General features: G+C 61.7%; 2 protein-coding genes across 4 annotated transcripts; one reads left to right on the top strand and one right to left on the bottom strand.

Annotated features, from left to right (window-relative positions):
* Nucleotides 1-244: 244 nt before the first annotated feature.
* Nucleotides 245-10,349, bottom strand: EIF4EBP1 (eukaryotic translation initiation factor 4E binding protein 1). Its single transcript, XM_068156716.1, has 3 exons — nt 10,102-10,349; nt 4,507-4,677; nt 245-663 (listed from the first exon to the last, which is right to left on the bottom strand). Exons 1-3 carry the CDS (start codon nt 10,247-10,249, stop codon nt 632-634), a joined length of 351 nt encoding a protein of 116 aa, XP_068012817.1. The 5' UTR covers nt 10,250-10,349; the 3' UTR covers nt 245-631.
* A 9,309-nt stretch (nt 10,350-19,658) lies between these two features.
* Nucleotides 19,659-23,143, top strand: ADRB3 (adrenoceptor beta 3). 3 transcript variants are annotated; one of them, XM_068156713.1, is made up of 3 exons: nt 19,659-21,070; nt 21,775-21,842; nt 22,201-23,143. In XM_068156713.1, the coding sequence occupies exons 1-2, from the start codon at nt 19,782-19,784 to the stop codon at nt 21,812-21,814; spliced, it is 1,329 nt and encodes a 442-aa protein (XP_068012814.1). In that variant the 5' UTR covers nt 19,659-19,781; the 3' UTR covers nt 21,815-21,842; nt 22,201-23,143. The 3 variants fall into 3 exon arrangements, with proteins under 3 accessions (XP_068012814.1, XP_068012815.1, XP_068012816.1); XM_068156714.1 differs by having other exon boundaries at nt 21,775-21,853; XM_068156715.1 differs by lacking the exon at nt 22,201-23,143 and having other exon boundaries at nt 19,659-21,074; nt 21,775-21,843.
* The last annotated feature ends 656 nt before the right edge of the window (nt 23,144-23,799 follow it).

The following is a 23,799-nucleotide window of genomic DNA, read 5'->3' as shown; positions in this document are numbered from 1 at the left end:
ACAGAGTGGTTGGTGACTGCTCCTGGGAGCAACCTAAGAACACCCCAAAACACCCTGCAGGGACCAAGTGTCGCTGTGGGGGGGACCCACCTGCTCCATCCCGAGGGCTGAGGGCACCTCAGCCTTGGTCTGTCAGGGGAACCCCCACAGCTGGGTGCTCATCTGGAGGCCACCACACTGATTGTTTCCCCCCACCTGCCAGGTCAGTGGAGTGTTGCTGGAATGAAGCCAAGGCCAGCTGGGGTTTATTGCATCCATCTCCACGGCAGGAGACTCCAAAGGATTTTTATTTCTCCCTTCCATTTGCATTTCTTTTTTCCTGTAACTTTTACAGTATTAAAATGATTAACAAACAAACAAACCAAAAAAAAGCATAAAACTGGAAACAAAACCAAGGATTGAGAGAGTGTCTCCCCCCCCCCAGCACTCCTCCCCCCCAGCAGCAGCAGGGGCTGAGCTCGGTGTGGTGGCGCCAAGGCTGGGTCCTGGTCGTGGGACATATTCTGCTCTCCAAAGGGAATCAGCTGCCTTTCCCAGGGAGCAGGAAGGCACTCAAGGCATGGGCTGCTTGGAAGCCTGGCTGGTGGGAATCCTCAAGACAAGGTCCTGGTTCTTCACTGGCTAAGCACTCTCAGATGTCCATGTCAAACTGCTCTTCCTCACCTGTGGAAAGGGAGAGAAGCAGGAGTGAGCCCCTCAAGCATCCCACATCCAATACCAAAGGTTTTAAGTAAGGAACAACCATCCTGTGCTTCATAAAGGGGTTGGTCTCTTCTCTCTAGCAAGCAGCACCAGAACAAGAGGACACAGTCTCAAGCTGTGCCAGGGGAAGTTTAGGCTGGAGGTGAGGAGAAAGTTCTTCCCAGACGGAGTCATTCACCATTGGGATGTGCTGCCCAGGGATGTGCTGGAGTCCCCATCCCTGGAGGTGTTCCAGAGGGGATTGGATGTGGCACTCGGTGCCATGGTCTGGTCATGAGGTCTGTGGTGAGAGGCTGGACTCGACGATGAACAAGGTCTCTTCCAGCCTTGGTGATACTGTGAAATGTGCCAATTCAGTCCTAACAGCTGGGAAGGAACTACTGACCAGGGCTGGTGGTGATAGGAAGAGAGGGAATGGATTGAAGCTGGGAGAGGGGAGATTGAGACTGCAGATTAGGCAGAAATTCTTTGCAGTGAGGGTGGGGAGACCCTGGCACAGGTTGCCCAGGGAGGCTGTGGCTGCCCCCTCCCTGGAGGTGTTCAGGACCAGGCTGGATGAGGCCTTGAGCAACCTGGGCTGGGGGGAGGTGTCCCTGCCCATGGCAGGGCCTTGCAACTGGATGAGCTTTGGGTCCCTTCCAATTCAACCCATGCTGTGATTCAGGCATCAAGCTTGGTATGAAAACCATCTCCCACAGCAGAGTGTGAGCTCTGTCTGCATGAGAGGATCTGACAGCCAGGCAGCAGCAGAGGAGATGCCCTGCCAATTATTTCTGCCTCTGGATCTCCTTGTAAAAAGAAGGTAAGGAATGAAGCTGCTGCTGCTCCCCAGCGACACAGAAACCCATTTCACAACTCCATTATCCCTACAGCTGCTGCCACAGCTCACACAGCTTGGGGGGATGCCAGGCTGAGCAGCCAGGAGCTATTCCTGGAAGAGAATTCTTCTCTGGAAGAGCCACAGCCCAGCTGGCATCCAGCAGGCAGCCTGGGCCTCGGTGTGCCAGGGACTCCAGAGCCACCAAAGGTCACAACAGCCTCTAAAAGCCATTAGGCAATGCTGACCCTGCAAAGATTTTGCTTCCAGTGAGCATGGAAGGCAACAACAACAACAAAGCCTCCTGTGGTTCAGACCTGGTTTTGCAGAGAGAAGCTAAAGAACCTCAGGGGGCAGCTCCAGGTTGTTCCAAGCTGTGGTCTCAGAGAACTTCAAAACCCTGTTCCAGAGCAGCTCTTGCTCCTGAGGCCTCAGCAGTGCCTTTAGCTGAGCGCTGAGGTGCAGAAATCTGCCAGTGGGGACTAACTGAGAGCCCTCCTGGGGACTAACCTCTCCCTTGCTCCTCCACACACGCTCACAAGCTTCTGCCAAGCCCACCCAGGCAGCTGGGGATGGAGGAAGAGCAAGGTGTGCAGAGCAGGTGCTGTACCCCAGCCACCCAACCCCCTTCTGCCCCAGCAAGCTCAGTGGCAGGAGGAGGCAGAAGGAATTCACAGCTCAGGATGATACCAAACCCCTCTGAGCTGTCACCTGAGCTCCTTGGGAGATGCAAAGCAGCTGCAGGAGGGCCTAAGGCATGGAGAGGCAGCAGCAGCTGCAGCCAGCACAGCACCACTGCCCCCGGCATGGCACTGCTCCCCTGGCACCGCTGCCCCCGGTGCCGCACTGCTGCCCCCAACACCACACCGCTGCCCCGAACGCTGCACCACTGCCCCCGCTGCCGCACCGCTGCCCCCCCGCGCCGCTGCCCCCCAACACCGCACCCCGCAACACCACACTGCACCGCTGCCCTGGCACCACTGCCCCCAGCGCTGCACCGCTGTCCCCAACGCCGCTGCCCCCGACACCGCACCGCTGCCCTGGCACCGCTGCCCCCAACACAGCACTGCTGCCCCCGGCACGGCACCACTGCCCCCTGCGCCACACCGCTGGCCTCGGCACCGCTGCCCCCAACACGGCACCCCGTAACACCACACCGCTGCCCCCGACACCGCACCGCTGCCCTGGCACTGCTGCCCCCAACGCCACACCGCTGTCCCCAACGCCGCTGCCCCGGCGCGGCACTGCTCCCCTGGCACCGCTGCCCCCCAACGCCGCGCTGCTGCCCCCAACGTGGCACCGCTGCCCCAACACGGCACTGCTCCCCTGGCACCGCTGCCCCCGACACCGCACCGCTGCCCCGGCGCGGCACTGCTCCCCTGGCACCGCTGCCCCCAACGCCGCGCTGCTGCCCCCAACGTGGCACCGCTGCCCCAACACGGCACTGCTCCCCTGGCACCGCTGCCCCCCGACACCGCACCGCTGCCCCGGCGCGGCACTGCTCCCCTGGCACCGCTGCCCCCAACGCCGCGCTGCTGCCCCCAACGTGGCACCGCTGCCCCAACACGGCACTGCTCCCCTGGCACCGCTGCCCCCGACACCGCACCGCTGCCCCCGGCGCGGCACTGCTCCCCTGGCACCGCTGCCCCCAACGCCGCGCTGCTGCCCCCAACGTGGCACCGCTGCCCCAACACGGCACTGCTCCCCTGGCACCGCTGCCCCCCGACACCGCACCGCTGCCCCGACGCGGCACTGCTCCCCTGGCACCGCTGCCCCCGACACCGCACCGCTGCCCCGACGCGGCACTGCTCCCCTGGCACCGCTGCCCCCGACGCGGCACTGCTCCCCTGGCACCGCTGCCCCCGACGCGGCACTGCTCCCCTGGCACCGCTGCCCCCGACGCGGCACTGCTCCCCTGGCACCGCTGCCCCCCACACGGCACTGCTCCCCTGGCACCGCTGCCCCTGACACCGCACCGCTGCCCCCGACACGGCACTGCTCCCTGGCACCGCTGCCCCCGACGCGGCACTGCTCCCCTGGCACCGCTGCCCCCGACGCGGCACTGCTCCCCTGGCACCGCTGCCCCCGACGCGGCACTGCTCCCCTGGCACCGCTGCCCCCCCACACGGCACTGCTCCCCTGGCACCGCTGCCCCTGACACCGCACCGCTGCCCCCGACGCGGCACTGCTCCCCTGGCACCGCTGCCCCTGACGCGGCACTGCTCCCCTGGCACCGCTGCCCCCGACGTGGCACTGCTCCCCTGGCACCGCTGCCCCTGACACGGCACTGCTCCCCTGGCACCGCTGCCCCCCACCACCACACCGCTGCCCCCGATGCCGCACCGCTGGCCCAGCAGGCCCTCGCTAAGTGCTGAACTGAAGAGACTCAGTGACTGCACCAGAGCAGACTGGGCTGACAGAAGCCACATTGCTGGGGCCCAAGCCAGGAGCCCAGGCTGTAAGAAGCCAACTGCCCAAAGCAGGCTAAGCCTGGGGGGAGCAGGCCAGGCCTGGGGCTGTCTAGTCTGGAGAAGAGCAGCCTGAGGGAGGATCTGATCAATGCTGATCAATACCTCGAGGGTGGGTGCCAGGAGGATGGGGCCAGGCTGTTGCCAGTGGTGCCCAGTGACAGGACACAGGGTAACAGGCAGAGAGTGGAGCCTCAGAAGTTACCTGAAGATGAGGAGGAGCTCCTTTAAGGGTGCTGGAGCCCTGGGGCAGGCTGCCCAGGGGGGCTGTGGAGTCTCCTGCTCTGGAGAGCTTCCAAACCTGCCTGGATGTGTTCCTGTGTGACCTTCTCCAGGTGACCCTGCCTTGGCAGGGGGGTTGGACTTGATCTCCAGGGATCCCTTGCACTCTGTGTCACCCAGGAACAGGGAGCACACTCTGGCTTTGTTATCAGAGCCCTGAGCAGAGCTCCCGGGGACCTCCTGCCTCCAGCCCAGGACCCGGCAGTGCCCTTCCCGTGGCTTTGAGCAGGCACTCACCTGTGCTCCCTTTCTCCTCACAGCTCTGGATGTGATTGTTCTCCACCTTCAGCTCCTCCCCGCTGGGGCTGGTGACTCCTGGGATGCGGGGCAGGTCGGAGGGAGGGGTCCTGGCCACGGGGGAGTTGCGGCACTCCATCAGGAACTTGCGGTCGTAGATGATCCTGGTGCCTGGGGGCAGACAGCAGCGGCCTCAGGGCTGCCCTCCCCCCACAGCTGCACCTGCACACCAGCAGGCCTGTTTGCAGCCACCAACCCCCTGGGTGCCGAGGGGTAGGGCATCAGGGACCCAAGTGACAGCTGGTGCTGCACAGAGGCAACACAAGTACCACCCCCCCCAAACCCCAGCCTGCTGCCCCCCAGGAAGGGCAATAGGTGCAGCCCCTCCTCTGGAGGTCAGGACACACACAGCAAACAGTAAGTTGAGTTTAATTCCCACTGACAGCAGATTGAGGCTGGAGAGGAGGAAGAAATTCTTGAGTGAGGCTGGGGAGAGCCTGGCACAGGCTGCCCAGGGAGGCTGGGGCTGCCCCCTGCCTGGAGGTGTCCAAGGCCCAGGCTGGATGAGGCCCTGAGCAGCCTGGGCTGGGGTGAGGTGTCCCTGCCCATGGCAGGGGGCTGGCACTGGCTGAGCTTTGAGGTCTTTTCCAACCCAAAGCATTCTGTGACTCTGCTCTGTGGAGAGGCTTTCCCCAGCTGGCAGAGGCTGGGCACTGCGGGCAGGCACCAGCACAGCCACGTGCAGGGGGCACTGCCACCTTCCCCAAGCCTTGCCTCCAGAGAGCCCTCCAAGCCTGCAGCTTTTAATGGTTAACCAGAGCACAGCCCTCCCAGCCTGCCCTGTGTGCCATGAGGCAGCTCCAGACACCGCAGCAGGGCTGGAGCTGAGCTCTGGGTTCCGAGGCACACCGCAGGGCTGCCTGCCTGCTCCTGCCGCAGGGACTGCCCTGGGCAAAGCTCCAACCCACACACACAGAAGAGCTCTCTCCCAGCTGCCCACAGCCTGGTGAAAAACCATTTTGCCTTTGCCCAAGAGGAGGCTCTGGATCAGGTCCTTACTGCTGCAGCAAGAGGAGAAGGGAACCTCTCCCCCTGCACTCCCTGGACTGAGCAGGACACCAGTGCAGGCCAGGAGCTGCTGCTGCCATCCCCCCTGGCTCATGGGTTGGCAGCAGGGCTGTGGGCTCCCCTCCCTGGGTTGTCCTGGTCCAAGAACACTCTGCTAATGAGTTCCCAAAGCACTGGAACCTTCCTCACTGCAGGAGTCTGAGCTGCTCCACCAGCCCCAAGGGGAGCTCCGAGCCCAGGCAGAGCTTTGCTCCAGCAGCTCCCTGCTCTGTGGCTTCTGTGCTGGGTTCCTGGGAGGGTCCCAGAGGTGAGGATGGAGGGAGGGATGGATGAGGCTTCCCAGAACTGCACCTCATGTCCCAAGGATCAGGGCAAGAGCTTCCACACCCTGCTCACGTTCCTGACAGTTCACATGCCCAGAGCTTAGGAAAGCAAACACCCTGCAGGCAGCAGCAGCCAGCCTGCCCCAGCTGCCAGCAGGCACAGCCCCAGGCCATACATGGGCTCATTCCCCAAGCTCCCAGCAGCTCTCCTGTCCCAAAGAGGGGTCAGGATGTGTTCAGTAGGGAACTCTACACCCCAGAGGAGCTGCTCTGCTCCCCACAAGCCTTGGTTACACCTTCCACACCCAAGTGCCTCACTGTGCTGCTTGGGGAAGCCTGGCTGAGAATCTGATTCACTTGGAGTCTGGGGTTGAAGTGCTCCCAGTCCAACATCTCCTTCCTTTCCTGCTGCTCTGGCCCTGGCAGAGGGTGGGCACCATGGGCTGCACTGCTCCAGGCCCAGCCCACCCACACTGCCTGAGCCACAGTGCTGGTGGCAGCTCCCCTGCACTGCTCAGGGCAGCTCGTGGTGGACTCCCCAGGTACCGCTGCAGGTGGGCACTGCTCAGAGCTGTCTGCAGGTGCCCCCTGCAAGCTGGTGAGGAGCCAGGGCAGGCACAAAGGGAACACTGAGCACACAGCTGTAAGGTCAGGGAATCTGAGGGCTGTTTATGTTGGAAGAGACCTCTCAGATCAAGTCCAGTCCTTACCCAGCACTGCCAGGGCACCACCAAACCGTGGCCCTCAGCACCACATCCCCACAGCTCTGAAACCCCTCCAAGGATGGGGACTCCACCACTGCCCTGGGCAGCCTGGGCCGGGCCTGGACAACCCTCAGGAGAAGAAATTGTTCCTCATGTCCAACCTGAACCTCCCCTGGTGCAACTTGAAGCCATTTCCTTCCACCTTGCCACTGTTCCTTGGGAGAAGGACACATCACCTCCTGCCTGCTCCTCTCTGCTCCTTCATGCTGGGGTTTTGTTCATGCCTGCTGTAAGACAAAGCCACTGCCCGTGCTGGCAGAGGACAGGGGACAACTTCCCTTCCAGAAGGGATGACAGAGCCCCCAAGTAGCTGGAAAAGGGAAATGAAGGCCTTTCCTCTGATTGCTGGCACCAGCCCAGGGCCCAGAAAGCTCAGGAAGACTTTGCTGGCTCCACTCAGACCCACCCTGCTACCAGGATCAGAGGGAGGACACTTTGGAGCATCCCCTCTCTGCCACTGCTGGGATCCAGCCTACTTTTGAGGGAGTCACTGCAACACTTCAAGAGTCCAAAGCAGCCTCCCCCAAGAGCTTCACCTCAGTGCTGTGCAGGGGAAGGAAAGCTCAGGGTCTGACCAGCAGCAAAGCCTGAGCAGAGGGAAGGTGGTGAGGAAGCTGCTGCCCAAAGCCTGAGCAGAGGGCAGGTGGGGAGAGAGCTGCTGCCCAAAGCCTGAGCAGAGGGCAGGTGGGGAGGGAGCTGCTGCCCAAAGCCTGAGCAGAGGGCAGGTGGGGAGGGAGCTGCTGCCCAAAGCCTGAGCAGAGGGCAGGTGGGGAGGGAGCTGCTGCCCAAAGCCTGAGCAGAGGGCAGGTGGGGAGGGAGCTGCTGCCCAAAGCCTGAGCAGAGGGCAGGTGGGGAGGAAGCTGCTGCTCTACACCTGGTTGCTGACTCCAAAGCCAAGGCTCTCCTGCTCCAGCCCCAGCCCTGGCTGTCAGATGCCTGAGCTCAGCACATCATGGAGCTGCCACCTTCTCAAAAGCCTTCAGTGACTCAAGGTTGCTCTGAAGGTTTCTGGCACTGAGTCCTTTGCCCCCAGTGCTGCCAAAGGGCTGAGTGCAGAGGTCACAGCCCTCAGCTCTCCCCCTGGAGCACTCAGAGGCTTCACACACTGACAGCAGTGCAGGAGATACATCACAGCCACTACTCCCAGCATTCCAGGTCCATCCCTAAGCCATATCCCACAAAACTCTGTGGATGTGAGGGTTAACAGAGGTCAGCTGAAGGCAGCAGAGCCTAGGAAGCAGAGGCTCTCAAAGCCCAAACCACTCTGGTCCCAGTGACACTTCAGTGCAGGAATCTGAGGGGCCTGGTGTGAAATGTGTGGATCTCAGGAGAGCTCCTCCAGGGTGTGCAGGAGAAGGAATTCTTTGCAACAGCAACCACAAAGCAGACCAATAACCCAAGGCTGAGCCCTGCCACGTCCTCCAGCAGCTTCCCACCAGCCCTCCCTGTCAGCCCCCGAGCTGAACCCAGCCCTGGCAGCACAGAGCTGTCCTCAAACAGGCTTGGGACAGACCAAAGCCCCAAGGTCAGGAGAGCAGCAGGGGCCCTGCCAGGTGCACACACCCCAACAACAAACACACTCTGCCTTTCCCCTCCAGGCCCTGGACACTGATTAACTCTCCAAAGGGATGAGAATCCTGGCAGGCTCATTATGCTGCTAATTGCTGGCTTCTCAGAGCAGATGAATGTAGCTGAGAAAGTCGTTTCCATTCTCTTATCTTCCCCCAGCCTGATTACTGAAGTGCTGTTTAAGTGCTGCAGTCATTTGCTGCTTTCAGAGAAGCCAGAACATATGGCAGAAAGAACACAACAACTTCAGTTCCCCAAGCAGCTTTGTTGTGCTTCTGCCCAACCACACACACACACAAAACCCCAACCAAGTGAGTCAGCAGCACAGACTTCTCCCTTCCCTCTGCATTTTAACCCTGTGGAGGAAAGAGAGCAGCAGGTTCAAGGGGACAAAACCTTCCCCCCTTCAGTTCCTCCAAGCAGAGTTTTGTCCTTCCTGCTGCTCAGGCTGATCCTTCATGCAGCAGCATGGGGGGGGCAGGGAGGGAGGGGGAAGCCTTCATGGTGTGGCCAACCCTCTGAAAGCAGTGAGCAGCAGGAGCACAGGCAGCTGCACTGGCTGGGCATAGAAGCACAGAACTGTTAGGGTTGGCAGGGACCTCAAAGCTCATCTAGTTCCAACCCCCCTGCCACGGGCACCCTGAGCTGCTGCTCGCTGTTATCACAGCCAGACCAGCAGCCACCCCTCCCCACAGCCAAACTACTCCAGATAAACAGGTGCTGGAGTGAGCAATGTGGACACAAAACCCTTCAGATGGATGAGGCCTGCAGAGAACTTTGCAGGTCGGGTGGCTGCTGGAGCAGGTGGGGAGAGAAGGCACAGGGGGTAGGCAAGATAAACGCCGGGCTCGCAGGCTGGGTGCTCGCAGCCTGCCTTTGCTGCCCCCACCCCGAGCAGGCAGCGAGCACAGCCAGCTCCCACAACCAGGCTGCTCTTCGTATTTGAGGAGCAAATCCCTCCAGAATGTTGCTCTGGGCAGTCACACACAGCAGGGCAGCAAACACAGAGGGGCCCGAGCCCACAGACGCCAGGGCAGCAGGGTGCTGCCGCAGCTCAGAGCGAGGTGGGACGAAGAGGAAAGGCCCCAGGTCTGCCGAGTGCCAGAGGGGACAGCAAATATTACAGGCTGCAATTAATAAGTAACTCAAATCTCAGGAGGGCTTTGCTCCACACCAGGCTGCCCAGAGCGCAGGCAGCAGCTTTGTCTTCCAGCCCAGGCACCCAGGCAGGTGCTGCTTTGCTGCCCCAACTCCACCCCCCGCAGGAAGGGGAAGACCCCCAGCTCCCTCCTTGTCCCTCAGAACGCAGCAGTGGCCAAACTCCTAAGGAGAAGTCTGGCCCTGCAAAGCCAGGCTGAGGGGAGACCCACCCCGACCAACACATGGAGCTGGCAGGCCACCCGGGCACGCAGTCAGCCCTGGAGGGGGAGCAGCCATGCAGCTGCCGCCCAGACGTGGGGCTCACCCCGCGCACCCCCAGCCAAGGGGAGCGCCCCTCCCTCAGCAAAACCCCAGGCAAAGTGGGAGCCACCCTCACTTACATCTCAAAGTAAGAGCCTCACAAGCCCCCGGGCAAAGCAAGGGCTCCCCTTCAACCCTCCCTGCACACCCTCAGACAGAAGAGGGGCTCCCCCCTTTCCTTAAGCCCCCCTGCTCAAAGCGTGACCCCCCCGCTCCCAGACCAGGAGCCACCCCCCCGCGCTGCCCAGCCAGCACGGAAGCCTCCCCCGCAGCCCTGCGCCCTGCCCAGCCCCCGAACGAGAGCCCGTCCGGTTCCCACCGCAAAAGCGAGGCCGCTCCCCTCCTCCGAGGGGCTCCCACATCCCTCCGCCACTCCACAATGAGAGGCCCGGTCCCAGCCCGCCGCTCACCGCCCGGAGTGGTCCCGAAGACGGTGCCCCCCGGCGTGGTGCTGTAGTCACCGGGCGGCAGCGGAGCACCGTCGGGCAGGGCGAGACACTTGCCGGGACCCGGGATGTCGCGATTGGGGGTCTGGCCCTGGCAGCAGCGGCCCGACATGGCGCCGGGACCGGGGCGCTCTATTACTGCTACTGCTACTCCCGCTGCCGCCGCGGCTGCCGCTGCCGCCCTGCCCGCCCTGCAGCCGCTTCCGGCCCAGGCTCCGCCCCTTCCGCTGCGGGGCGCGACGGGAACCAGCGGGGGCGGGACCGAGGGCGGGGGTCAGCCGTTGGGGGCGGGGTTTAGCCGTCAGGGGGCGGGGTTTGCAGTGAAGGCGGGGCGGGCCCGGCAGCCTCGGGGGGGGGTCCGGCAGCCTCGGGGGGGGGGGTCCGGCAGCCTCGGGGGGGGGGTCCGGCAGCCTCGGGGGGGGGCCGGCGCCGCTGTCCTGGACTGCCTGCTGTCCCCTGTCCCCCCTTCGCCGTGCACCGAGAGCCATGCAGTCACCCCACAGGCTGCACGCTGTCCCCCTGCCTCCCCGCTACCGGGGTCTCGGCCACCCTTGCCTTACCTAGGGGTGTGTCCTCCTCCCCCCCAGCTTAGTGATCCCCGCTTGCCGCTATGAGAGGTCCCGGGTGGTCCCGGTGTGAATCCTGCGGGGACAGATGTCTGCCTGCCTGGGTGGGCGATCCCCATCCCAAATGGCTCGGTCACCTCCGGGGGGGTCTGGAGCAAACGCGGGAGGTGGCAGGGTGTGGGGGGTGTCCAACAGCGCAGGCACAGGTGTCCGCCCCCCCCCCCCCCCGCCCCCCCTATGTGTCTGGTACCCCCGACATGTGTCCGGTACACCCCACGCTGTGCCCCCCCCAGGGGTGTTGGGGGGCACCTCGAGCAGAACTGCTGCACTTGGGCTGCCCAGGCTTCGTGGAAAAAAAAATCAAGTGGTTTCTTTTGTTTTAAAACTTTAATAACTAAAACATTCGAAGAGCAGAGGAAATGCGGTGGGAGGGCAGCAGGGTGGGCTGGACCCACTCTGCGGGAGCCCAAGATGGGCAGACGGAAGAGATGGGGTGCCCAGGGGTGAAACCCAGGGACAAACCTCTCAGATCATCCCCTGCCCACAAGTGTGATGAGTTTTGGCAGCTCAGCCCTGGCTGCTGGCTGCAGAGAGAGGGGACACCTGGGCTTGTCTGAAGGGTGGCACTGCCAGGTAGGGGCAGACCCCCCAGCAATGCCAATCTCGCACCAGCCGAGGGTCTCACCCTGCCTTGCCAGCTGCTGTACCGCGGAGAAATGCCTTCAGCTCTTCCTTGCTTCCCCAGCAGTGACCAGGGCTCTGCCGACGCGTGCAGGGATCCTGGGCCGATGCTGACATCTGCTGATGGCAGGGGAGTAGGGAGCTGGTCTGGGTGCCAGCAGTGTCTCAGCAGTCAGGGCTGTGCCAACGATGGTCCTTGCGAAGGGGCTTGGGGTTGCTCTCAAAGGCTCTGCTCCCCAAGACCTCATGGGAATATGGGCAGATTAGGCTGGCCCTGCAAGGACCCTCAGGACCCTGGGCAGATTGTGGTGCCCTCCAAGAACCCCTGGCTCCTCAGGCAGGCTGTGGTGGCAGGCAGGCAGCCCCTGCCCCGTGCCAGCTGCTGGATCCATTAGCTGGCACAGGAAAATAACACATCCGGCCGTGCTGGGTGACATCAGCAGTGACCCCAGGCAGGCATCCCGAATAAAAAGGTCCACTGCCATTTCCTCCTCCTCCTCCTCCTCCCAGAGAATGGACCATTAAGGGGTCAAGGAGCAGGGCAGGGGTCAGGGTTTGAGGGCACATCCTGGCTGGGGCAGAGCACCTACCGCATCCGGGCATCTGCACTGGGCACCCACGGGTCAGGGTGTGTGCCAGGGCAGGCTACAGCAGTAGGCATGCTGGTGGGCAGGGCAGAAACGTCAAGCCCTGGTGCTCAGCTGCCCATGCTGCCAGCACCCACTGGTTCTTCTCTAGGGCATCTCATCTGCCCTTGCCCTGGGCCGATGGCAGGACTGGGGAGCTCTTTCTCCAGCCATTGTGGCTGGACCTAAACAGCTCTATGCTCCTCGTCTGATGGAAGGTTATCACCTTTTTGCCTTCTAGATCAGGGGACCATGCCCCTCTCTTTGCCCACTCCCCTTTGGCAGCCTCTCTGCTGCTGACCTGGTTTCAACCACTGTTAGCTGACCACGTTTTTGTGGAGGGCTTTGCTCCTTAGGCAGCTCCTGAGGGGGAGGGAAAGCAGCCTCCTCAGTCGTGGAATACCAAACTTTGCTCTGCACACACAAGAAGCAGGGGCTACCATGGGGATCCCCCCACCCCCTTGTCACTGCCCTGCAGCCCTGGCGTGAGAGCAGCCCCCAGGGATGGGCAGCCAGGGGCAGTTCCTGCCCATCCCCAGGCCATCACCGGCCACACTTCCACCAATAGTTACCCGAGCTGCTGATTACTGAAGGCTTTGCTGCAGACAGGAAGAAACTAAAGCAAGGGGAGGATAAACTTCTGCCCGGTGGGCAGCAGGGCTGGGTGCCTTTCATCTTGCCCCATCCATCCTCTCCCAGTCACCATCCCCAGCCCGACGCTGTGCCCCAGCTCTGCCGTGGGGGGGAAGCCCAGCTCCAGCTCCAGCTCTAGCTCCAGCCCCAGCCCCAGCCCCAGCTCCAGCCCCAGCTCCAGCCCCAGCTCCAGCTCCAGCCCCGTGCAGGGGGAGAGGGGTGATGGTGGGTCCCTGGGTGCAGCAACCCCCCGGTGAGGATGTCCCTGTGCTGTGGCATTTCCACCCCACCGTCCGTGTTTACATTCCCCTCCGATGGCCAGCAGAGATAACCACGAACCCACATCCACACAGCCTGCCCGAGGGCTGCTTGTGCAGATAAAAGTTGCCCCTATAAACAAACCCATCCTGCCCTGCCCGCGGCCCTGCCCACAGCCCTCTGCCAGCAAACTCCTGCAGCATCCTGGTCCCTACTCTCCCTGCCCCCTGGGACAGATGTTCTTAGGACTGGCACTGGCTGGGGGTGCCCAGCAATCCAAAATGCACCCCTGGGTGTTTGGTTCGCTCTCTGGCAGAGGCCAGGACATCCCTGCAGGCTGGCACGGCATGGGCACATGCTTGCCGTGCTCAGCTCACAACCACAGTGAGCTCTGCCCCGCTCCGAGGGGCTGCAGGGGCTGGGGCTCTCCAGCTGCTTGCGGAGGGAATCCTGGCAGAAAAGACTGCAGGGGGGGAAAGGGAGCAGGGAGAGCAAACGGCACCGAGTCAGACTCCCGGGAGCTGGGATGGATCTCTGCGTCAGGAGGGAAGCCTTTGCCCGCTGGCTGCGGGTTCACAGCCATGCCCTTTGCATGGCACCCGGCATCCCGCTGCCAGGGGTGGGAAGATGCCCTGGAGCTGGACAGCGATCCCTGCGGTACGGATCCGGAGCTCTTCCCGGGGCAGAGCAGGCTGCGAGGCTGGGCAGGCTGTGGAGAGGATGCAGCTCCTGGTACAGCCACCCTGACCGTGGGGGTCCCAGCACGCTCTGCCCCCTCACTGCCCTTCCTCCCGCTTCTGGGAGCCAAAAGCTCCATGTGCCAGTTAGGAAACAAAACATTCCCTGGAGCTCTGCTGACCTCGGAGGGGCTGAGTCCTTCTAGCAGCTTCTGTTGGCAGGGTCCCTGCTCTTACAACACCCTGCCCTGCCCGGGCCAGGCTCTGCTGCCCTTCACAACCCCAACCATGGCAGCAGACACAGCTGGGCTGAAGGTGTGGAGGGTGCTGGAGCTGGCTGGGAGTGAGCCAGGCTGGGAGAGGTGGCTCAGGGCAGGGATGAGGGGCCTGGAGCTGTGGAATCCTGCTTAGCTCCCAGCCTGGGGAGGAGCTTTCACTGCCAGGGCAGAGGGAGCCAGAGCCACTCACATCCCCAAGGGTCCCCACCCTGGTGGTCTGGGTGAGGGGACAGGGCACTGGGACAGCTGCTTCTTGCAGCTCAGGGATGTCATCAGCAGGGGGAAAACTTTTCCCCCATTTGCTTCCCTCAAAAAGGAGGTTTCTGAGAAGGGCTGGAGGAGTGCAGGAGTTAAAATGGCATGGGAGCCACCACCATGGGCACTGCCAGGGCTGGAAGGGAAGCTTCTGACTCTCCTCCTTGTCCTCCTCCTCTTTCTTCTTGTTCCTTTTCCACCCTACAAAACTCTCAGGCTGGAAGCAAACCCAGCCCAGGGCCAAGCACTGCCCTGGTGTGATGGGTGCAGGGTGCCACAGGCTGCCCTGGCAGCAACATGGGAAAGAAAACAGCTTCACGATGGTTTTATTAAAAACAAATCTGAAAACATCGTTGCAGAGGGAGCTGGGGGGCAGGAGGAGGACCTGGGATTGCTTTAGCGTGGCCTTTGGCACTGGCTGGGTTTCAGCAGCTCAATGTCCCTTTCCCTAATTCTCACAACACTGCCACAGCCTCGGGAGGAGCTGCAGCCCCAGGGTGGAGAGAGAGTGGCTGTGCCCAGCCCTGGGGCTGCCTGCTCTGGGCAGGATGGGACCCAGCAGTGAGATCCATCCTCCATCTCCTCTCTGGTGAGAAGTGATGCTGCTGGTGCCAGGTAGTGACCCCCATTCACCATGCCAGGGTTCATAGCTTCACAGAATGGGTTGGGTTGGAAGGGATCCCAAAGCTCATCCAGTTCCAACCCCCTGCCATGGGCAAGGACCCCTCCCACCAGCACAGGTTGCTCAAAGCCTCATCCAGCCTGGCCTTGAACACCTGCAGGGAGGTGACATCCACAACCCCCCTGGGCAACCTGTTCCAGTGTCTCCTCACCCTCACTGCAAAGAATTTCTTCCTCACCTTCAGTCTAAACTTCTCCTTGAGCTTCAACCCATTCCCTCCCCTCCCATCACGACAACCCCTTGTTTCCCACTCTTCCAGCCCAAAGCCAATTTGAGGTGCTCCATCTGTCCTCCCAAAGCCACCCTGAGGTGTCCCAGGAAAGGGGAAGGGATCCCACTGATTCACCCTGGACGGCACCTCAGCTCCTTCCACAGCAGCCATGTGTGGGAACAGGCTAATAAACAGGGACTGGAGTGACCTCAGCCCTGCCTGCACCAGCGGCCAGCAGCGGGCTCTGACCTCCTGGGTACCCAGGGTACACTCTGCCTCTTTCATCATTGTTGATGCATTTGCTCCCAGGAGCTTCGCTTGGAAAACAGGATGTGAGCGTGTGAGATGGCTGCTGCCCCTCCCAGACAGCCTGCAGCTCCTTGGGATGCTCTTGAGCTTGCCCTGAGCTGGGCTGGCAGCCCTGCCCTGGGAAGAAGGGCTGAGAGAGCTGGGGCTGTGCAGCCTGGAGAAGAGAAGGCTCAGGGCAGACCTCACTGCCATGGAGCAGCACATCAGGGGTGGCTACCAGCAGGATGGGGACTCCCTTTCACAAGGAGTCCCATGGGAGAGACAAGAGGTGCTGGGGACAAGATACTGCTGGGGAGGTTCCCATTGGGCTCCAGAAGAAAGTGTTTCCCCATGAGCACAGTCAGACACCAGACCCCACAGAGGAAGGGGAGAGCAGGAGCACCCCCAGACCCCTGCAGCCCACGGGCAGCTCCTGCCTCTGCACTCTGCTCCTCCTGCTCAGGAGCAGCTTTCTGGTTTGTCAGGAGGTCAAACAGAATCAGTGAGCCTAGAAACAGGAACAGGCAGACAGAGCATCAGCCTCTTGCCATGGGAAAGCCCTCAGCTGCCAACTCTCTGGGACCAGAGACCAGTCCCCTTCACAGAATCCCAGGCTGCCAGCTTGGAAGGGACCCCAGGGATCCTCAGCTCCAACCTTCCTAGGCCACAGCAGAGCTGCAGTGAGCTGGGCCCAGCACCCTGGCAAGCTGAGGCTGCAAAGTGCCCAGAGGAGAGGACTCCACTGCTTCCCTTGGGAGATGATTCCAGTGTCTGACTGTGCTCATGGGGAAACATTTTCTTCTGGAGCCCAGAGTTTATGTTCAGCTTCCTGCAGCCTTCCTGGGACAGGCAGTACCCAGGGGTTAAGGCTCCCTCGCAGCCTGTTTATGTGCTGACGAGGAAACACGATGACAGACAGCCCCAAACAACTTCAAAGCCAGATGGGGCATCTGATATGGAAACTATTCCTGAAGTCTCAGCATGGAGAGCCCCAGATTAAAGGCCTCTGAGGATGTCAGAGGCGGAGCAGGACTCGTGGCCAAGAGCCCAGCGCCTGGCCCCATGCCCACCCCACCCAGCCCTGGGCTCCCTCCCCACACAGCAGGGATTTGGGGTGAAATGATGCTCCTCGAGCAGCTCTTGCTTGGGATGAGGGTAGAGCATCCCAGGGTCCTCACCAACCTCCTGTGCTGTCCCCAGGTGTCCTCCATGGCATTGGGTGGAGGCAGGGCCTTCCCTGCAGCCTGGACAGCCTCATCTCACCCCTTGGCAATGCCAGCCCAGCAAGAGGGGCTAGTGTCGAACTGGGATGCATCCATCTCCACCCAGGAGGCATTTAGGGATTAGGGAGGGAGGGATAAAAGAGGCTAGGGAGGTGCTGGTGCCTGTGGCTCTCCTGGGCTGTGCTGGTGAACCCCTCCAGCTGCCCTTGCCCTTTGCTCTGGGCTGGGGACTTGTGCCAGCACAGCCCTGCCTCTGAATTCCACGGACAGGCAACACTTTGCAACACCAGCCTGGCCCAAGAGGGGCTCTGGCACCATCTCTTACTGGTGCAAAGCTGAACTGGTGTCTCTGGGTGCAGCAGTGCCTGCTCCCTGCACCCATGGCCAGGGAAGGGCTGGGGATGGACAGGAGAAGCCCCTCCAGTGCTCTGTGGGGAGAGTTTTGGTGCAATGCTTTGCTGCCCCAGGGTTTGCTTTCTGCCCAGAAGCTGAGTAACCTGAACCAGAGGGGAGAGCAGTGAGGCCCCAGGCAGAGGGGGATGCTCCTGGCCCTGCTGGTGGGTGCCTGCAGCAGGGATGGCAGCAAGCAGCACTCCTGCCCCCGCTGGTTTTTATCACTTGTTCTGTCACACAAACATTTTGCCAGGGCTGAGGGCAAGAGTTCCAAGCTATAAAAAGCTTTTGTTTTATGCTAGTGTGGCATCAGCCTGGCTCAGCCTTGGCAGAGCCTGAATGTGCTGTGTTTAATGATGCTGGGAGGCAAAGCTGGCTCTTGCCCGTTGCTGCCCAGTCTCTCCTCCCACTGAGCTCTGCCCCTGCTCGGTGCCTGCCTGCCCTCTTGGGGGCCAGCCAGCGTCGGTGAGCTCAGGGATGCAATTAGGAACTGAACAGAGGATTAAAACTGTTTAATACCTGAGGTGGCAAGTCATGGGAGCTTGGGCAGGGCTCTGAGAGCTGCTGCCCTCCTCCCTGCCAGCTTCCTGCACACAGGCTCGTGGACTACTTGCCCAGGCTGGAGCTGTCTCTTGGGCAGACAGAAGTGAGATCTTGTGCTCCCTTCCTCCGTGCTGTCCTGGTCTGCCTCTTCACAGGCTGGGTTTGGACAAGGTCTGGCTCTCCTGTTTGCAGGTGAGAAGCTCAGCACCACAGCTCTGGCTCATCCTGACAGCATGACCCTCACTGTCACATCAGCCCTTGGGGTGCATTGCCCTTCCCTTCAGCAGGCTGGAGCCAGACCTAGTGTCTGCCAAGCTCCTGCAGCCATCACAAGCTCTCCTCTATCTGTATAATGCCAGGTGCTGATTTCCCTGCTCTGCACAGCTCAGTGAAGGGATTAATAGGACTGGAACTGTACCTGTGAACCTGAAACACTTCCTTGGGGCTGTTGTGTGCCTGCAGCCTGCTTGGGGCAGATAAGGCTCTGGGACTGGGATTAAGCAGTGCAGGGATTTACATCCACGTAAGCAGGAGTTGCCAGCATGTGAAAACTGTGTTTAAGATCAGGAAGGTGATTTACATCTCCCTCAGGCTCAGGATGCCAGCAGAAGGTTGCCCTGGCGCTGCGTGGGGAGCTGTGCTGGTCACTGGCTGGAGAAGGTGAGGTGTCCAGAGGTGTCCAGCAGTCTCTGAGTGACCCCTAGAAGCTGTGGCACCGTGGGCTGGTGCATGCTGGAGGTACCTGTGCAGCCACACTGGAAGGATGACAACTGCCCTGGGCATGCCTCCTGGGTGCCATGCCAGGGGCAGGACACAGCACCCTGGAAACAGCAAATCCAGGGCTTGGTCTGAGCCAGCAGCGAATGCCAGAGCTGGGAGCTACAAGGGGTTGCATCAAACCCTCCTCTGACTGCTTTGAACAACCAAAACACTCTTGTGAGGCTCAGGCTTGTGAGAAATGGGGCTGTGCTTTGCCTGCTCATGAATGGGATGGAATGCCAGCAGGACCATTTTTCATGTGTGTATTTTCTGGGTATTTTTTCGCCCCCTCTTTGTCAACATTCCCCCATTTGGCTGCAACTGTCAGCATGCCATATTTGGAGAGGGCCCCTCTCAGAACTTCCAGGATTTGTATAAATAGCTGATAGTGAAAAAATTAACCCACTTTGGAGACTGCCCAGGGGCCCTCAGGAGTGGAGCTGGGCTTAGTGATGGAGCCAAGCCTGCTGGGGCAGCCCAGTGCCTTCCAGGACGGAAAGCTGGCTCCCCCGTTGCAATGTGTGGAGGAGGGAGCGTGGGTGGGGGTCTCCAGAACTCCAGCACCCACCCAAATGCAGGAGGGGAGCAGCAAAGGTCTGATCCTTCTCCTCCATCAGTGGGAAAGGAGGTTTGGGTAGTAAAGATGGGAGTGACTGAGGGACACGCTGGGTGCCGGCCTTTGGAGTGGAGATGGCACTGCCATGGTGCCACTATGCCTCCTCTCTGCTCCTGTGGGGGGACAGGGGTGGTGTTGTCCTCATCAGAGACAACCCAGGGAGAGCCTGAGCACGGTGAGGGGGGTATGGAGAGAAGCACGTATTGAGTGGCACATAGTGAGGTCCTGGAGTGCACTGGGAAGGGTTCAGAGCAAGGGTAGGATGTTGATGGGCATGGAGAAGGACCAGAGCAGATGGTGAGGGGTGCAAAATGAGGGGTGAAGGGTGAGAGGAGCACAAAGAAGGACCAGAGTGCATGGTGAGGTATTGGTGTGTGCATGGCATGGTGCAGGGAGAGCAAAGACAGATGGCACAAGACCAGGGTGCAGGGCAAGGGTCTGGAGGGCACTGGGAGAGGCTGGAGGGCATGGAGGGTGGCACAGTGAGAGGGGCAGAAGAACACAGGAAGGGGCACAGTGAGAGGGGCTGCAGAGCACAGAGAGGAGATGGAGCACAGGGAGAGGGGCTGGAGGGCATGGAGAGGGGCTGGAGGGCACAGAGAGGGCTCACGGAGAGGAGCAGGGGGCCGGGGAAAGCACAAGGCGAGGGGCTGACTGCACCGCGGGGATGCCGCAGGGAAGCAGAGCTTCCCGGGGGTTGGAAAAGGCGGTGCCGCAGCCCACTCCCCTTTCATTGATCTCCGGAACGAGACAGCCCGTGGCCACCCCCCGCCTCTCCCCCGAGCCTTTAAAGGCTCCTCCTCCTCCCCGAGCGGCCCCGGGAGCGCGGCGGAGGGAGCGCGGCCCCGCTGCAGCCCCGCCGGTGCCCCCCGAGGGCTGCTCCGGGCTGCGGCGGGCAGCGGGGCGGGCACGTCGGGGCTGCGGGACCGAGACACTCACCACGAGCCCGGCGGAGATGAGTCCCCTGCCCCTGTCCCACGGCAACGGCAGCGCCTGGGGGGTAGCCGCGCTGGACACCAACTGCAGCGGTGCCAGCAGCCTGAGCCGGCAGTGGGTGGTGGGGGCTGCCCTGAGCCTCACCGTGCTGGTCATCGTGGCCGGCAACCTGCTGGTGATCGTGGCCATCGCCAGGACGCCGAGGCTGCAGACCATGACCAACGTCTTCATCACCTCTCTGGCTTGTGCCGACCTCATCATGGGTTTGCTGGTGGTGCCCCCCGGGGCCATCATCCTGCTGAGCGGGCACTGGCCCTACGGCACGGTGGTGTGCGAGCTGTGGACCTCGCTGGACGTGCTGTGTGTCACGGCCAGCATCGAGACCCTCTGCGCCATCGCCGTGGATCGCTACCTCGCCATCACCTCCCCCCTGCAGTACGAGGCGCTGGTGACCAAGGGCCGGGCACGGGCCGCGGTGTGCCTCGTCTGGGCCATCTCTGCCTTCATCTCCTTCCTCCCCATCATGAACCACTGGTGGCGGGACGGGGCGGACGAGCACGCGGTGCGCTGCTACGACGACCCCCGCTGCTGTGACTTCGTCACCAACATGACCTACGCCATCATCTCCTCCACCATCTCCTTCTACGTGCCGCTGCTCGTCATGATCTTCGTCTACGTCCGCGTCTTTGCCGTGGCCACGCGGCACGTCCAGCTCATCGGCAAGGACAAGGTGAGGTTCCTGCAGGAGCCCCCCAGCCCCAGCTCCCCGAGCGGCCGGCGGAGACGTCCCTCCCGCCTGCTGGCCATCAAGGAGCACAAGGCACTCAAGACCCTGGGCATCATCATGGGCACCTTCACGCTCTGCTGGCTGCCCTTCTTTGTGGCCAACATCATCAAGGTGTTCTGCCGGCCGCTGGTGTCGGATCAGCTCTTCCTCTTCCTCAACTGGCTGGGCTACGTCAACTCAGCCTTCAACCCCATCATCTACTGCCGCAGCCCCGACTTCAGGAGTGCCTTCCGTAAGCTGCTGTGCCGCCCGCGCCGCGCTGGCCGCCGCCTCCACGCCGTGTCCCGGGACCTGCAGCGCTGCCCCTGTGCTTTCAGCCCGGGAAGGGGGCCCTCCGAGGACAGCAAAGCCCCCGGGCGCCCCGAGGAGGTCGGCGAGGCTCGGGACAGCGGCAGCAGCAGCCAGTGCAGCAGCCGGACGGGGGAGAACAGCCTGACCCAGGGCAGTGGCTACCGGCAGCGGCCCCTGGGCGAGTCCCAGCTGCAGGGCACTCAAACCACGCTGTGCTTGCAGCTTGACCAGTAGGTACCCGCAGGTGCTTGCTCAGGGGAGGTTTGGGGGAAACAGCCCTTTGGGGTGCCACCAGGAGGGGGCTGGGTGGGGGGACGTGGTCTGACAGCATTGCATGGAGCTGGGGCGCAGGCAGACCCCAGAACTGGAAGACTCTGGGGCGTGGGGGAGAGGTGATGAGGTGAGGAGTTGGGGAACTGCTGCCCTCTGCCTTTAGATTCCCCTAAAACTTTGGCCCTTCCACTGGGCTGCAAAACTGGGGTCCCAGCCCAGCCCAGTGCCATGCTGTCCCTTCCTGGGGAAGATCCCAGCCTGCCAGGATGGGATCTGCTCTTCCTTGGTCAAGAAAATGGTGGTAGTGAACAGGGAAGCTGTAGCTCTGCCCTGCCAGCCCACTGCCCCTGTCTGTGGGTTCTCACCTCCTTCTGCAAAAGTTAGTGTGATTTCTCCCCCCCCGAGATTTGTATTAGTATGATTAAGACTTGAATGATTCTGATTACTGTGGATATCGATGCCCAAAGGCAGGAGAGGTTCCTGCCAGCACACACAGGCAGAGCAGCTGTGGGCAAAGAGGTGCAGAAACAGGTGCCAGAAAGCATCCCCTGGAGCTGGGTGTTCTGAGGAAGGATCCTCAGTGTGGGATGGTGAATTGTGGGGGGTGGTGAAACCATGGGGGAGATCCTGGCTCCTCACTCACTCTGCTCTCCTGTTGAAGGTTTGCTGGCAGAGAGACACCACTGGGTCCTTCCGTCTGACTGGGAGCAGCTGAGAGCCGGGAAGAGAGTGAGTGTGGGGTGAGGGCAGAGTCTCCTCCGCCTGCTTTGGCTGCTGCCTCCCCTGGTGCCTTTGGCCAGCCCATGGGCAGCTGCCTGCTTTCGGGGGGCACGTCAGCCTGGCGTCAGCCTGGCCTTCTGCCCACGCCTCCCCGGGATGCCATGACCCCGCTGGCTGACAGGCTGCTGCACCTCCGGACCTTATGCGTGGTGCTTTCTACCCTGCTCTGGTTCTGGGTCCCCCTCCATGCCTGCTGCTCCCCTGTCTTCCAGGGTGCTGGCTTCGGGTCTCCGTCCCCTGGGATATGTAGCTGTGAGGGTTGAGCCTGCTGGGTGATGTTGTGCCACCTCCCACCCTCTTCCTGCAGGGCCGGGCGTCGTGAAGGGGACAAAGGAGCAGCGCTGGGGGGTGACGGCGCCGGCAGGACCCTCCGGTGCTTGCACCACCCTGCAGAGGAGAACGACTGTCCCTCGGGAGCTCTCGTGGTCACAGAAGAGCCCCTGGAGCCGGCTCCTCCATGCTGTTGGGGCTGGAGAGCTGGAAGCAGCTGGGAACAAGCTCTTGAGCCATTCTCCAAGAGGCAGCTCAGCCTCGGGCGTGCCCCTGTGGATGAGGGACAAGATCCCGCCCAGAGGTGCTTCCTGACGTGGCTGGCAGCAGGACTCGGTGGCTCAGCTCTCTTGAAGGACGAAGAACTCTGTCGTGCTGGGCTTGGGCAGGTTTTGGGCAGCCCATCAGGAAGGGGAGAACTTTTCTGCAGATATGAACCCTTCCCAGCATCTCCACTCCATCCCGACTGCAGTCTCAGGGCTGGGATTGGTCCCGGGAGCTGCAGCGATATCTTTGGCAAAGGAAAGGCAAAGGGGAGCAAGGGGAGCTCTGAACACGGGGTGGGAAGTGAATTCTGCTCCCGTTAAAGCTTCTCCTGTTTCTCCCTCTCCACTCGGGGCAGATGTTTGTGCTTCTGTGCTGTTTGTGGTAGCTGAAGCTGGAGGAACAGCAGTGTGGTCAGGCAGGGAGGAGGGAGGTTTTTCATCCCGAGTTCCCTGCCCTCTGGTCTGGGTACGTGGGGCAGAGGGGCAAGGCAGGGAGGTCAAGCTCTCGTTTTCAACTTCTTTCTGCTGGTGGGAGGTGTTGGCAGTGTGAGTCCAGCTCCTCTGTGCCCACTCCAGTGGGCTCAGGGCTCAGGGCTGTGCTCTTCACCATGCTGTGATTTGGGGATGCCCTTGGGTCTAAGTGTGTCATGGTGACTGTCAAGTTTTTGTCCTGTCTCCCCCACTCCCCATGTGAAATAAACCTTGGAAATACCACAGTGCCTTCCAGTCTGTGCCGAGCAGAGGGAGGCCTCTCCCATCTGCCCTGCCCAAGGGGCTGCCCAAGGCTTGGGGGTGCATGCAGCCCTTTCCCTGGGGCTGTGGCTGGCAGATCCATGCTGAGCAGGCAGGCAAGGGGAAGCCAGGCTCTGGGTATGCCACAGTGCCACCCACTTACCCTGCCGCATCTCCCTGAGCCCTGTAGCCCCCTGCCCCGCAGGGGTTTGACAGCCTGGGGTGCACTAAAATAGGGCCCCTGGCATCCCACCAGAACTCAGGAGGTTTCAGGGTGGATATTGGCTTGGGAGAGGTAGGGAGCCTCACACACCTGCATGTGTCACACACCTGCATGTGCGTGTCACATCGGTGGGTGTCCCCCCACCACACACCTGCACACACCTGCACACACCTGCATGTGACCTGTGCATGTCACATACCTGCATGTGCATGTCACACCTGGGCATGTTCCCCTGCCACACACCTGTACACGTCACACACCTGCACACACCTGCACACATCACACCTGTACACATCTGTCCCCACCTGCACACGTCACACACCTGCACATGTCACACACCTGTACACGTCACACCTGCACACATCTGTCCCCACCTGCACACGTCACACACCTGCACACGTCACACACCTGCAGA

This window comes from Melanerpes formicivorus, unplaced genomic scaffold, assembly GCF_026170545.1.
Source record: "Melanerpes formicivorus ecotype bairdi unplaced genomic scaffold, bMelFor1.0.p_v2 SCAF_34, whole genome shotgun sequence".
NCBI classification, from domain to species: Eukaryota; Metazoa; Chordata; class Aves; order Piciformes; family Picidae; genus Melanerpes; species Melanerpes formicivorus.
Note: the sequence above shows the minus strand (reverse complement) of the source record. Positions and strands in the feature narration are given on the sequence as shown.

Bases quoted from the DNA above. Each gene is read 5' to 3' on its own strand.
- EIF4EBP1 (XM_068156716.1), bottom strand. From the start codon at position 10,249: ATGTCGGGCCGCTGCTGCCAGGGCCAGACCCCCAATCGCGACATCCCG. The intron at 4,678-10,101 runs GTGAGCGGCGGG...GTCTGCCCCCAG, and splicing joins CTTCGGGACCACTCCGGGCG to GCACCAGGATCATCTACGAC. The intron at 664-4,506 runs GTGAGTGCCTGC...CCCTTTCCACAG, and splicing joins TGAGGAGAAAGGGAGCACAG to GTGAGGAAGAGCAGTTTGAC.
- ADRB3 (XM_068156713.1), top strand. From the start codon at position 19,782: ATGAGTCCCCTGCCCCTGTCCCACGGCAACGGCAGCGCCTGGGGGGTA. The intron at 21,071-21,774 runs GTAGGTACCCGC...CTCCTGTTGAAG, and splicing joins CTGTGCTTGCAGCTTGACCA to GTTTGCTGGCAGAGAGACAC.